The following is a 15,035-nucleotide window of genomic DNA, read 5'->3' as shown; positions in this document are numbered from 1 at the left end:
TTTACTGCACTTACATACAGATGGCTGCACTAGTGTTTAATATCCAAAAAGTTAATTAATAATTCTATCTATCTCTCCCGCTTACTTTATTTTCAGATATTAATTTTTTTCATTGACATTAGTATTTTAATAACATTCAAATAAACAATGTAAATAATAACAACAGTATTAACCCAAAACTGATGGGCATGGCATGTAATTACATGCCATGCCCACTGTGATTACTTTATTAATCGTTTTTACACTTTGATTGTTCCACTTGTACTAAGTCACCAATGAGCCAATTATGAGTAGTACTTGTCTCACCTGTACCCTTTTCCTTGATTTTCCATAATATTTTGTGATCTTCTATTGCTATTATTAGTGTCTTTAACATTATGGTAATTATAATTCATATAATAAAAACAACACCATCGATATTGATAACATAAGTAAAAAAAAAAAAACATTTTTCCTGCAAATTCAAGGAAAGGTGAAATCAATATCACAAGGTCTACTAACTGACTCCTTTGTGGCTCAGTATTTGCAGAGCCATTTATGTGCAGAGATATTTTCCAAAAATTTATAAAATGAGCACAGCATTTTCCTAGCAACACTGGGTTAATATTGATAGCATTTGAGAATTTATTTTTCTCAAAAAATTCAAGAAATTAGGAAATCAGGCAATATCACGTAGTGAATACGAATTGACTCCTTGGTGGTTGACACTTGTGGAACCATCTATGTGCAACAATATCTACATAAAACTACAGTGGACAGTACAGGAACCAGCAGCCATTGAGTTAAAGATGATTTTATATTTTATTTAGAAAACTTTTTAATTAATCTTGATACTGCTATTGTATATTAGCTCTATCGGTAGAGCAAATTCTAAAGGAAAAATACTTCTACATAAATACTTCTAAACAAGGACTGAGGATAAAAAAAAATTCAGTTCACTTATATCACTTTATAATCAGCTTTATAGGTGTTAAAATAATATAAAAATTGTACTGACCTCATACAACTATATGAGATATGATGCAGCCATTATAACGTGGCTGGTGAATAAAAGGGTTGGTACTTGAGAAAGAGAGAGAATGAGAATATGTTTTACTGATTTTACACATTTCTGAATAATTTTTCATCACTGGAAGGCTGTCGGTCATGCTGCATATTTCCAAAAGGATTACATCTGTAAAAGACAAAAAAATTTAACCAGATCAATTTACACACATGCATTAGATATAATAATTCAATATTCTGAGCTGACAAATGTTGTACAATTTGATGTCCTCAAATTATAACAGATCAAATAAATATACATACACACAGAAAGTTCTTATCATAAGGCTACTTCAGTTTATTCAAGGCCAAGATCAGGCTTAGTGCATATTAGTCTGTTCCCTGTCCCCTTTTAATACATACTCCCTTTTATTCAAGAAGTAAACAATCTATCAAACAGGTTCATCAAAGCTTACAGACCTGCTGGACCTGGACAGCAGTGCCTTACCTCTTGAGCAGAAGGGGGCAGATCGATTGGCCGGGATCCTTGAGATGCTGGATTGTGCCCTTCAATAACCTCTAGCAGGCTGGCTGGGATATGAGCTCGCTGTGGATTGGGAGTGGGGAATATACATTCAGGGAATTATTAAGTGCTCTCAAGGTATGTTTATAGTGCTTTATTGTGAAAGTGTTTTAAGTTGTTCTGAGAACTTAATGCAAGCTATATGTGTATGAGGGAGAAGCAAACAAGCAACTTTAAAAAATAAGAAAAAAATATCTAGACATAGCAAGAAATTGTGCAAGTTCTAAAAAAAAAAACAAGAAAAAACAAAAAAATACATTATGTTACAGCCGGCATGCTAACCTGGTTTTCAGTGAGTGTAGCAATATGGGAAAGGAGCTGAGAATGAAGGTCGGAGGCACTGTTAAAGACATCAGACAGCTGGGCAGGAGGAAGCTGCAGGAGTACTGTGAAACTCTGAGGAACGGCTCGTTGACAACACTTGATGAAGCCTTCCCAGACTTTTCTCTGCTTCCACACCTTTATAAAAGATTGGCAAGATGTTAATGACCCAATAAAACATAGAAATATGTATTCATATTTATGCATGAAGCATTAACCGAACAGGAAAAGACAGTGGATGTTTCTAAGACCCAATATAAAACAAGTATTTCACATAATCATCTGTTAGTGCAATAATAAACAAGAAAATGAATAATCCATTTAGTCTACATTCCACACCTGCTTAATAATGAGTCTCTGTAATATATTCATTATAAAGCTAAGTAGCTTTGGGTAGTGTGTCAGGGTCTGGATGACTGTGCGCATGAAGAGTGTTGGCAACTGTGGCTGTTCCATGAGTTGCTGAAGCACGAACGCCAATACTTCTGCCGTATAAATGCCACGTTCCGCAAAGCAGAGTCCAGTGGCTGCAAGATAATAATTTCATATACTCATTAAGTAAAATTACCAAATCTGACAGATAAGTTTAGGTTTAGTGTCTGACATATGATTTTATGTTAAAGGCACAGTGCTGAACAAGTTTCACAATATCTTCTTATCATTTCAAGACAACACCTATATCCATGTTAACAATAGTGTAAGTAGGCAAACAAAATATACAACAACTCACCTTTGATAACTGTCTTTACATCACACTTGTCTGGATCAATGAGATGGAGAGCAACCAGAAGGTCCACAGGAGTCAGTGGAGAAGCACCTGTGTCTAAGGTCACTCCCCACAACCGGTTGAACACCTGAAGAAAAAAACAATTACACACAACTTCCTTATCATTTGCAATAACAAACTAACATTTAACATCCAGTTGCCTTTACTCAGACATCACTTCCATAAACAGACCAAAGAAAATTCCTTCTATAAACACTAACAAACTAGAACACATGCTGACCTCTTTAACAACATGTGGATTGAGCTTGATGAGTTTTGGCAGGACAGCAATCACCTCCTTCTTGCTGAGCCCAGTGAGCACTGGGATAAGGAACCTCACATCAGACACGCGCCGGTTGTAGAGCTCACGCACGCGGCAGACCAAGGCTTCACTGGGAGGTGCTGTTTGTTGGAGAGAAAAGAGAATAAAAGTTTAAGAAGAATCTGTCTGAAGTGGTTTTATTCATGTTACTTATCTAAATCAAATTTTGTCTGACTCAGTATAAAAATGTCTGATCACCGTCTTCATATTTCTTTAACCTATTATATGTGCGTAAAATGGCTACACAAGTGCTCAGCCACCAAGAAGTCAATTAGTAGTCCAATGTGACCTCACCTGACTTCCCCATTTCTCAATTTTTGGTGAAATGAATTTTTTGTAATGCTACTAATATTGTTGGCATTATGCATATTAGAAACCACAAAGAAGCCTCATTCCCAAAAATTAAGGAAAACGGTAAACAGGACTAGTAATTGACTCCTTGGTGATTGAGTACTTGTGGAACCATCTGTGTCAACAATACAACAGTAAAATGGATTTATATGCACCCTACACTGAACTTCATTCACCAAAAAGAGAAAACAAAAACCACAGCTCTCTGAAATTCCCAACATCAAGCATATCAGACATCCTTTCCTTTCTCAAAAAGTAAACTTAAAAGGAAAAAAGAAGAAAGGCATCTGTACCTTTCTCAGTGAGGATGTGAATTATCCGCGTGATGAGTGTCTCTCCTCCCTTCGGACAAGTTTCAACCAATTTGAGGAGCTGCGGGGAGTCCATGCCCATGTGACGAATGGGCCCTTCTAACAGCCGCAGGATAGCCCGCTTGGCCTCATTCACCGTCTTTACGTACACCTGAGCTAAACTGTTGGATGGAGATACAATACCATAGATCTTTTTGTTATATATCACTTTACTTTTTACTTGCTTACTTTTAAACTAATTTTCTGAATAATAGTCTCATAATATATAACAATGAATATAATAACATTAATACTAACAGTATAATGATATTGATAACAAAAATGATGATAAAATTACAAGAAAATAAATAAAAGAATAATAAAAATATTACCAACAATAAAAGTAATAACATATTAACATCAACAATGACAATAATGATAACAATTAATAGTAATAATAACTATAACTCACTCATGAATGAGGGCTTGATTCAGAGGCAAAAGAGCCAAATACAAATACAGGCAAGCCTTGACCAATGGCTCCGTCCACTCATTGGGTTCGTTGGGTCGTCCGAAGTTGTGCGAACACAAGGAGTCTGGCGGCGTTTCTAGCAGAAGATACTTGAGGTACACTGTAGCAACCTCGGTAACTATCTCACTAAGATTCTCGTGCTCACATAGTTCCAAAAGTATGGGAGTTACAACTTCTCTTACCTACAAAGAGGATGTGAAAATAATTATTCTTGCTTAGGATTAGTATGAACCTGGCATAGCTAGGGTTATTTCTTATCTTTCAGTACAAATCAAATTGTGATCTGACCCTAAAACCATATGATATTCAAGATTATCCATACCCTGTGATATATTACTATTTACAAACTGTGCACTTCATTATCATCTTCCACAAGGATTATCAACGAGTTGCATTATCTAACAGCAGCATAATATACAATGTTGCCATAAAATACAATGAATCTTATGCAACATCATGCTCCCAATAAGAATGTAAGACACCACTCACCGAATCTTGATCATGGGTTGCTAAGAGGGACAGAGTCTTCAGTGCAGGCTTTGCCGTGAGAGGTCTCCATTCGGCAGTATCTTTGAGGGTATTGGCAACGGAGGTGATCGAGTCTGTACCTTGACTACCAACGCGCACTAGTGACAGTATGAGATCTTCAGGCACATGGGGGCATTCCAGAAACAGCCGAGACAGGAATCTGCATCATATATTTTAGATTATTAGAAAATGTCTTCATAAATTTTGAGATTTGAAAAATAAATATGTCAGGGTTGGACAAAATTAGTGTTTATGGAATATCAAACATAAAATTATTATCAAGATTTTTTTATTTTTTTAAAAAGTGATCTCCCCCCCCCCTCCAACAAATCAATGGTAACAAGTAGATGAAAAAAAAAAAAAAAAAAAAAAAATCAAGTGTATAATAAACTTGATAATTCTGTTTTAAGGTAAAAAAAAAAAAAAAAAAAAATGTTGACATACTCATCTCTCTCCTTGGAAGCTGGTTTCAGTAAAACTTTGATTACAATATTGCCAAGAATCTCCTGATAATTCTTGTCCTTCTTTTGCACTTTCTTTCCACCAACATTCAAGATTTTGTTAATGAGGGAGAAGTCGTGGTTTACAGAATACTCTGAGAAGAGCCAGGAGAAGAGCAGGTCAGCCCTGTTCTGCATGTCTTCAAGTATAAAATCTTCTAGTGCTGAAAAACAGAGCAAAGCTAAACATGTGATCTTGAAATGGAAGGTAAACTATTATTTCCACATCATCCAAAAACTTCTAGTACATAAAACTATGTCCTTGGGGTCAACAATTATACTCCAAATAAAGAGAAAACAAAAGAGAGAAGGTAAAACCAATCATACCATCACTCTCCTGATGGCTGATGCATCCGGACAAAACTGTGAGGATCCTCATGCGGTGCTTTGGTCCCTCCCCATGAAGCATCACTTTGTCGCAGCGCATGAGTCGTTTGAACAGCAGGCTTTGGAGTTTGGTATTAGAGGATGAGGAGAGTGGTTTTGTGACCTCTGCTAACTTCATGGTCTTGATTTTGTGCCTCAGGGGTCGTCCAATCACACCTGCTGGCACTAGCACTGGACCACTCTGCTGCAACACCATCAGAGTATAAAGAGGCAAAAGGGAAGGAAATGTAAAGATAAGTTAAACAGGTGTTGTATTCACCTTACACAAAATATAAATTTATAGATCTACTCTAGCCATCTTTAATGTGATATATATTCATGCTTTCGTACTGGATTCAGTCATGCATTTTCCTTTCATACCAACAATGCAAAGTGTCACATAAAAGTAGCAGAACAAGATCCTGCACACTATTAACCCACCTGAATTGTTTCCTCTTCTTGCACCTGCACCTTCCCCCCCACAAGGCGAGAAATTTCCTTACTCTCTTCATCACTCTCTTGGTCCATGTTACTGCTGGTCTTTGCCTAGACAGAGGGGCAGAGAAATGTGAGTGTAAGAAAGGTGGAAAAAAAAAAAAAAAATATTGAACTTGTGAAATAACAACTGGATTTCTTTCAGGTAAAGCAGACATTTTACATTATATAATATTTTGACAATGAGCATTTTGCAAGAAAAAAATATGCAGGTTACTCTACATCTTAATCAATCACACTGACTCAATTGCCTTGCTCCAGTTAGGGTTACCAAGTAGATAGATAAGCCATCACTTCATGTCAGCAAGTGCAATAAGACACTCTAAGTGACAGGTACTGTACTGCAATGATACTACTAATGAAGTTAATAACTCCTGTAAAATTGACACACATTTCAGACCATTTAGTCTATACCAGTAAAGATATATTACCTCCTCTTCTTTGGCTTGCTCCACCCCAGGCCCTACACCTGCTGCTGTTAGCTGCGATGCAATAAGCCTTCCTACATGCTGGATTTGTGGTGATGTGCCAGCTGCTGTGATGGGGCTGTATCCAGCACTGAACAAGGGTGGCATTTCATCCGGTAGATTCAGCTGTTTGGGATAAAAAGAATTAGCATAACTCTAATCAACACATATAAAAACATATTAGGAAAAATACCATACTAAGACACAGGAAAATATAAGCATGGACCAATAGTAGACTCACCATTGTAACCATAACCAAGCTAGCAACATTATCTGGGGTCAGCTTCTCCACCAACCACCTCTGGGTGATGTCAATGGCAGAGTTCTTTCTCTCCACCTCCACCTCGTCCTTCTTTTCCTTCTTGTTCTTGCTGCTGTCATCATGGTCCACCCGGGCTTTCTTGTTTGGCGATTCAGAGGCTTCCTCCGAAGACTTGTCCCGGCGCACCCTCTTCCTGATTTGATCCTTGGATGGCATTGACTTGTTTACCTATAATAACAAAACAATCCAAAATAGGATGATGAAACAATAAAAAAAAAAAAAATATCAATTAATTAAAAAAAAGTTCTACAAAGCTCATACCAAGCTGTAAAATTTAGGAAAAAATCCTTGCTCACCTCTGATGCTGTGATGCCCAGGTCATTGAGGACTGTTGTAATGTGTTCATGGTAGTCATAGGATGCAGGATGCTTCAGGAGGTTTAGCATCTGAATCTTGAGGTGTTTCCGCACACTGTTTACTTGTGATTTGGTGAGTGTAGGAGGTAGATTGGCTGAGAAAAGAATGCTATGATAGAAATATCTGTATGGCTTTTACATTATCTAACAAAACTGGAAATATTTATCAATAACAATATTCACACATATGTAAACTTTAGGACCATAAAAACAGCATAAAAAGACAGAGATCAGAGAGGGAGAGAGGCTTACCATGTAGGATCTCAAGTGCATTAATAATCATGCCAAGGAACTGTGGCCGTGCCCTTGCGATGATGGTCAGCGACGACATACATGTCATAAGGTTGACAGAGCTGATATGGATGGAGCCTTGGAAAGCTATCAGTTTGTTGAGAACCATCCTGGAAGACAACAGAAGATAATCAATTAATTTCCATTACAATGTCGTGGATTTCTAGTAGTGAGATCCTGAACTTTCATTTTTTTAAACACAAATATAACAACATACATAATCAATATTTAAACTACCATAATAAACTTGCTTTCTTTTTCTCATGGCTTTGCTACATTTCTCAGTATTCTTATCATATTTAGATAATAAAGAAATAATAATTAAACAAATACCATACCTTGCCTCTTCTTCAAGTTTTCTCGGCCTAGCTACTTTGAGTGTAAGAGGAACTTGGTCAAGGTTGAACTCCCCATCGCGAACAACAGAATCAGCCTCTGTATACGTCTGCAGCAAAACTAAAGACTCTAGGAATTTTATGGCCTGTGTCCTCACTCTGTGGAGAAATAAGAGAGCAGGATATAAAGACACTCTTTCTTTAAAGAGATTAAAAATGATTATTACACATAACCCTTTTTTCACTCATATCTATCATAAAAGATATTCCCCAATATATGAGAACCATTATAATCTTCAACTATCACATAAAAAAAAAAAAAACATATTTGTAAACAGAAACAAATGGAGATCAAATCTACCTAATCCATACAGAAAATACCATTTGTGAACAGTAGCTAAAAAGTTGAAAATTAATTATGAACCAGCGTCGGATGCAACCACAATGAAGGCAAGTAACTCACCCATCATTATCATGGTCAATCATTATAATAATGGAATTCTTAATGGAAGTTATAATGTGCCAGACTTGCTCCATCTCAGGGGTGACGGTGCGGGCAGAAGACAGCCATGCCAGAGTAGCACGGTGAAGCTGAGCTGCAGCCTGCACAACACGTTTCACCACAGCCACTCCTTCGTCTTGCAACAGCAACTGAATATTTGGCACCAGACGTGGCAACATAGCAACATCTTTCTTGCTAGAAATAAAGATAAACATTCATAATTCGGTCTTATAGTAGCGCCATCTATAGCCTTCAAACAACCGCCACAACTACAGAATGTCCCCAGGCATTATATACTCACCAAGCTTCCTCGATGAACCCAACAACAAATTTGCGGACATCTGAGTTCCGATCCGTCTGGAAAGCTGCCACTTCCTCAAAGAACGAGTCGAGGAGATCAGGTTCACGGTGGATGATCAGCTCCTGCACCTGAACCAGTTGACCGATCCTTTCTTTCTCCGAGGGCAGGAAAGCCGCTGTATTCAGCAGCTCCACCACCTGTGAAGGGAGTTAGGTGTCAGGGGACAATCCTATGGGCTTCAATAAATCCTACTTACAAATGCTTATGACAACACACATTTTATTAAGAAATAATAATTGTACAAATAAGACAATCCTGACATAATACTTTATTCTTAATTCACAATATTTTTTTTAATTACTGTCAGTGAATTCATTTTCACAGTTTTCTACCACAAATACTAAAAAAAATCATACATTCTAAATTATATTTGAAAATCTACTGATGCCACATCAACCATAATCAAGCAGTGTAATGTAATTAAATGAATGTCTCTCATCTTGATAGTAGCATGCAAATTATTGCAAATGTCAATGCCAATATTTCTGGCACCTCATTAGTATTGGTAACATAAAACTTTCATATATAACCCTTTAACTGTCTACTATGGGCATTAAAATCTAGAGGACAACTGTAATAAATTTAGTAATTTTATCTGAGATACTCTGTACAATAACATGTACATATATAAAACTACTTTAATGATCATAACAAAAAATATGTAATAACACTAAAAAGGTTTAAAAAAAAAATGCTGCAGCCTTTCTAGTATATATATAATCAGACTCTCATATAACATATAGATCTGTGAAATACAAGCCTCCACACTTCATACAATTTGGCATAAAAAAACTTAAAAACATCTCTGGGAATTAATCACATAAAAGAGAGTCACTCCAAGATCCAATTTTCATAATGTCCATGATAACTGAGGCTGCATCATCTCTTAATTCAATCCTGTGTTGGATATCATTTATTTTTACCCAATTTGCTTTCACTTACAATATAAGTCGAATATAAAAGCAAGTATACGATTTCTATTTTAAAAGAGAAAGTTTATCATATTAGATATCAGTACAACCATTTATTTCATTCACATATCGGAATCTCAGTATAATACAACCAACATTCTCTTAATTGTATAATCAAATTCATTGATAAATAGTATAAAACAGAACAGATGGATATTCATATATTTTCTTCACTGTCATGATGACAATACCGGCATCCCTTATATTGGTTTTATCGTCATCTGGATTCCACACAGTATTCAGCACTTGCCCTGTCTCTCGTAGTCGGCTCGCCCTCACTCATGATGACTCTGAATTGACGGTTTCTCTCATTCCCAAAATTTCCTCCCGAGTTGTGTGTTTACTCTTTCGCCGAGGCCCTTCTGTGCCAGCTTGTTTGGTTCATATCTCCGGCTCCCGTATTGGAGTTCGGGGGCGGTTTATTATGGATTCTGTAAAGGTCCAGTGTTTTTATTATTTCTTGTATATTTTTTTTATTTTGGTTTTGATTATGCTTTGTATAGTTCTATTTTTATGTTATATGTCTTGTTACTTGTGCATGATGTTTCCCAAATTTGTGATATGGATTAAGAGCATTGACTGTGTTGAAACTTCAAAAGATAGAAAATATTTTCAGGAAATAAATACATTTTATAAAATATATTAAGCGTCCATTTTCAAACCTATTTAAGAGTTTGGTAAACCATCATACATCACACATATACATGTAAAGAAAATACAATTCACTAAAGATTTAGAAATAAACTAAATAAAGATAACAATTCAATAGCATATACACGCTAAAATATTATTACAACCAGCTGATAATAAAAATCAACATAACCAACAATCTACCATAACCACATATAAATAATTCAATTTCTCACACCACCAATAATACAAACCTACCGGGAAAAAAACAAATTCCTGATTAGGGCCAGGGACCTCGGCTGCGGAGCCATTTGTTGATCTTCCGTCATACCTTTGTGAGTCAAGACAGTCGTTTCCTTCTTCGTTCTGCTAATCTCTCCCGTGTTGTGTCAGACTCACGCGAGGTGGGTAGTGAGCGGGTGTTTTCTCCCCCTTTCCACTCAGGTATGCTTGGGTCTTTTCTGTCGGGTTGATTTTTGTGTTTGTTTGTTTTTCTCGGGAAATTATGATGTATTCGGCCCAAAGTGAGAAAGTTGTTTTTGTCTTTCATGTTCAGTTTCAGACGAATCTAGCACTCATTTCCTACGCAAACCAAGCACAGCCACAATATCAGCCCCGATAGCCAGGGAGAGCTTGGTAAATATCGGAAATTTCAGAGTAAAACGAATAATCGAAGTAAAACTTTCAGTAAGTTTGGTATTATCATAGTAAACAAGACGCAGAGATGGGGGGCATACTCCCCGCCTGGTCTGCAAATTATTCACCTTGTATTGTCCAGTAAGACAGAGCCCAGGTAAATATGTGGATCTCGCACTGATGATTTCTTACCTTGACCAATAGGTCTGCAACAGCCAGCCTGCTAGTTGTCAAAATCCTTGTCATCACTCATGACAGGAATTGCTACCACTATCAGCCACTCTTTTTCAATATCGCCATGACATTTTACAGGTCAAAGGCAAAACAGCACCTTATACACAGCCCAGCCATGATGGAACTGATTCGAAATTCAACTGGCTTCCCTTGGGTCCATTTTCTATTGTCACATTATTATCTGTCACAAATCATATTACCTCTAATAGAATGGTAGCTAGTGTCTGTCGTCATGTCATGGCTAAGTGCAATACCGTTTGGCTCACTTGATTTCCCTCGCTTACGTCATCTGCTACAGTTCCGTCTGATTGTTTTATCACTTCCTCACTTTCACATCATTTTTTCTCACCGCTGGAAGAGTACATGTCATGGAGTGCATGGAATTTTTGAGTTATACGTACTCTTTACTATCCCTATCATTAGTTTGCGAAGGATCTACTGTACAAGATAAGTATACATTGTTTTCCCATGTGTTTTATTGTCTGAATTACTCAAGAATTATTCAGGCTATACATGCTAAGTAAATGTTTTGTAAGCGAGTAAATAACCAAAAATAAATTATTTCTTGTCTTGTCTTGTCTTTCCCCTTTGATATCTCATAGTGTTGAATATTGTTAATTCACAGAGGAATTTATTATTATGAGAGGGTATTTTGTAAACACTATGGTTAACACCTCAATGAGAGCTGTCATCTTAAAGTAATGAAGCATAAGTGAAGATAAAAAGCAAACTTGATCTTTTGGTGTGGCTGCAAGCTTCATTAGACAGTTGTACTTTTTGGGTCATTACTGTCTGAAACTATGGTAATTCCTTTAATTACCCCATTCCAACAGGTGTGGTGATCCTGGATTTAGGATTTTATATATTTCTGATTTATAAACTAATTTGAAATTTATGCTAGTATTAGTTTCCATGATACATGTATATATCAAATACCAGGATGGAAACTTTGAAAGGTTGAAAAGTCAGGAAGGGTGCATTAAAGTTGGGGTGTACAAATATCAGTTACAATAGGCCTTTGTGCAAAATGTCTCGCCTTGTGTAACACTTTCCCACACTATTTCACATTTACCTTATTTAAGTGTGCAACATTATATTTTTACAGTGTACTTTTTTTAAGAATCTATTTCCATTTTGCTTTGTTTTTCTATGGTTGTACCATAATATCCAAAAATCATATGGGGCTTGTCGCACCAGTGAATGATTATATCACTCTCTCTCTCTCTCTCTCTCTCATAACAGACTAATAAGCAGCCACCATGAATCGCCTCTTTGGTCGCGGAAAGGGAAAGGAACCTCCTCCAAATCTCACCGACTGCATTGGCAATGTTGACAGCAGAGCAGAATCCATTGACAAGAAGATCTCGAGGCTAGATGCAGAACTCATCAAATACAAGGATCAGATGAAGAAGGTAAGGAGGCAACTTGTATTTCAGGATAAATTGCCATTAATCTGTTGTGCTTGTTCTTTGCATACCAAAACCAAAATTGCTGTCCTGAAGCTTAAGTATACAGTAGTTATTGTCAGACAGCTCTGACTTGTTTGACAATTCTTAAATGTACATGTGTACTCCACCTTGCTATACTAAGAAAAAAATCTAAATATGTATGAGTACTTTCTTTCATACTTCATGCCTTTATCCACAAAATTTACATTATCTTTACACAACTGGAAATTATAAGAGTGACAGCCAACACCTTAACAGTACAGGATTGGTAATTACACTATAACAAATACCAATATTTACTCAGATGCGTGAAGGACCAGCCAAGAATGCAGTCAAGCAAAAAGCCTTGCGTGTCCTTAAACAGAAGAAAATGTATGAACAACAGTCCTCAAACCTGAGGAACCAGTCTTTCAACATGGAGCAGGCCAATTATGCTACACAGACCCTCAAAGATACTAAAACAACTGTCCAGGCCATGAAGCTCGGTGTAAAGCAGATGAAGAAGGAGTATAAGAATATCAACATTGATGAGATTGAAGACCTCCAGGTAAGTTGCTCTTTTGTAGTTTAGCTGTGGTAGTAGGAGAAGGGATGGTTGAAATATCAAAAGGTCAACTTTGCTGGGTTCAAACCTAAGATCATTGTGATGTTATGACTTCAAACCAGAAAAAAAGTGTGGATTTGTTGTAAACAAATAATTACTGTTAGATGTAACATAATGTGTATACCTAGTTCTATTGATATGATAAGTTGGTGCTTGCTATAGCAACTTGTAGTCAATATTATGGGAAACCAAGATTGTGCATGTGTGTTTGTTAAGCCATCTTCTTTTATTTGATATTGCTGTAAATCTCTGATACCATGAATTGACACTTTTCCTTCAGGATGATATGGCAGATATGTTGGAACAAGCTGATGAAGTACAGGAGGCCTTGGGAAGAAGCTATGGATGCCCAGAAATTGATGAGGACGAATTAGCCGCAGAATTGGATGCTCTAGGTGACGAAGTACTGCTAGATGATGACACCTCTTACCTGGATGATGCTGTCAACATCCCCAGTGCCCCGGACAAGGACCCTGGAGCAGAGACAGTGAAAGACGGCATGCCAGTGGACGAATTTGGTCTTCCACAGATGACGTCGTAGAAGCCGGCCAGAATTGGAACTCTGCCGGAACTCCCCTTTGCTGTTCTTCTCTGTACTCTTTCATGTCCATTCTTACTTGCATCTTAATTTCCACCATCAATACATTATGTGGTTCACAAGGGATGGAATTACTTAACAATAGAAATGAACAATTAAGTAAAATATATAGAGATTATTATTAGGGCTAATACCAGTTTTGAAATCATTATTATTATTGATTAAATATATATAATTAAGGTGTAGTCCCAGTGATCAACCTCTTTTGAGCCACTATTTGCTTACCAGTGAGACATGTCGTTACGTAAAATTCGCTACTTAATCATTATACATTCTTTATAAATGTCCTGTGTGGTGGATACTCCGTTTTATTTTCCAAATATGCAGGAAATGCCTTATATTCTCCCTGTATAACTTCTCTTTCCTTCCTTGTTTGTTTTTTTATGAAACCTTTTCTTATTTCTTATGGAATAGATCCGTTGTGACTTGTTCTTGTGAATTTAGTTATTAGTTTTCATAATTTTCAAATATGATTATCTCCTTCTAGGATATTACAAAGACCTACTATGTAAGGTAGACTTTTTAGGAATAGTTTTGTGTAAATCACAGAACTATAAGTGTTTTTTTATTTTATTGTTTGTTTTTGGCATAGAAATTTATTATAGCAGATTTCATATATCACAAATATTTGATTGAAAACAAAGGCCATTTCTCTTAATCGTATTGTCAATATGTATAGTTATTTTCAGCATACAATAAACAGTTGTGTGTTCCATTGTTCATTATTCAACCTTTAGACCCTCTAATGGATAGAATGTATTGGTTCATGCTATTTTGCTCATAATAGAATTTTAACCCATTGCCAATGGGCATAGCATGTACGTCCATGCAATGCCCACTGTGAGTTTACTTGTTTAATTGTTTTATTCCATAGATGGTTACACTTGTACTAAGTCACCAGTGAGCCAGTTCACCCTTTTCATTGATTTACAAAAATATTTGATATCTTATTTTGCTGTTACTAATGTTTATAATATTATAGTAATTATAATGTTTATAATAAAAATAACACCATCGATATTTATAGCACTAGTAAAAAATATGTTTTTCCCTCCAATTCAAAGGAAGGTGAAATCAGGTAAGGTCACAAGGTCAACTAATTGACTCCTTTGTGGCTAAGCACTAGCAGAACCATCTATATACAGAGAAATTTCGCAAAAAATATAAAAAAAGAGCACAGCAGTTTCCCCATTTTTTATCAATTTTCCCCAGCAGCAATGGGTTAATGCCTATGTAGCAAAT

The 15,035-nt window shown here is 36.4% G+C and overlaps 2 protein-coding genes across 4 annotated transcripts; one reads left to right on the top strand and one right to left on the bottom strand.

The window, feature by feature from the left end:
- Nucleotides 1-934: 934 nt before the first annotated feature.
- LOC125027966 (symplekin-like) lies at nt 935-10,018 on the bottom strand. Of its 2 annotated transcripts, none has more exons than XM_047617171.1 (20): nt 9,894-10,018; nt 8,613-8,809; nt 8,273-8,506; nt 7,813-7,968; nt 7,436-7,584; nt 7,124-7,278; nt 6,747-6,995; nt 6,470-6,631; nt 5,985-6,089; nt 5,505-5,748; nt 5,122-5,341; nt 4,639-4,837; nt 4,090-4,331; nt 3,621-3,799; nt 2,896-3,056; nt 2,619-2,742; nt 2,228-2,415; nt 1,850-2,026; nt 1,493-1,591; nt 935-1,174 (listed from the first exon to the last, which is right to left on the bottom strand). In XM_047617171.1, exons 1-20 carry the CDS (start codon nt 9,924-9,926, stop codon nt 1,169-1,171), a joined length of 3,279 nt encoding a protein of 1,092 aa, XP_047473127.1. In that variant the 5' UTR covers nt 9,927-10,018; the 3' UTR covers nt 935-1,168. The 2 variants fall into 2 exon arrangements, with proteins under 2 accessions (XP_047473127.1, XP_047473128.1); XM_047617172.1 differs by having other exon boundaries at nt 5,505-5,745.
- Nucleotides 10,019-10,571: 553 nt separating this feature from the next.
- Nucleotides 10,572-14,506, top strand: LOC125028215 (charged multivesicular body protein 5-like). Of its 2 annotated transcripts, none has more exons than XM_047617614.1 (4): nt 10,572-10,677; nt 12,386-12,555; nt 12,896-13,138; nt 13,476-14,506. In XM_047617614.1, exons 2-4 carry the CDS (start codon nt 12,403-12,405, stop codon nt 13,734-13,736), a joined length of 657 nt encoding a protein of 218 aa, XP_047473570.1. In that variant the 5' UTR covers nt 10,572-10,677; nt 12,386-12,402; the 3' UTR covers nt 13,737-14,506. The 2 variants fall into 2 exon arrangements, with proteins under 2 accessions (XP_047473570.1, XP_047473571.1); XM_047617615.1 differs by having other exon boundaries at nt 10,580-10,717.
- The last annotated feature ends 529 nt before the right edge of the window (nt 14,507-15,035 follow it).

The sequence above is a fragment of the Penaeus chinensis genome, chromosome 8 (assembly GCF_019202785.1).
Source record: "Penaeus chinensis breed Huanghai No. 1 chromosome 8, ASM1920278v2, whole genome shotgun sequence".
Taxonomy (NCBI): Eukaryota; Metazoa; Arthropoda; class Malacostraca; order Decapoda; family Penaeidae; genus Penaeus; species Penaeus chinensis.
Note: the sequence above shows the minus strand (reverse complement) of the source record. Positions and strands in the feature narration are given on the sequence as shown.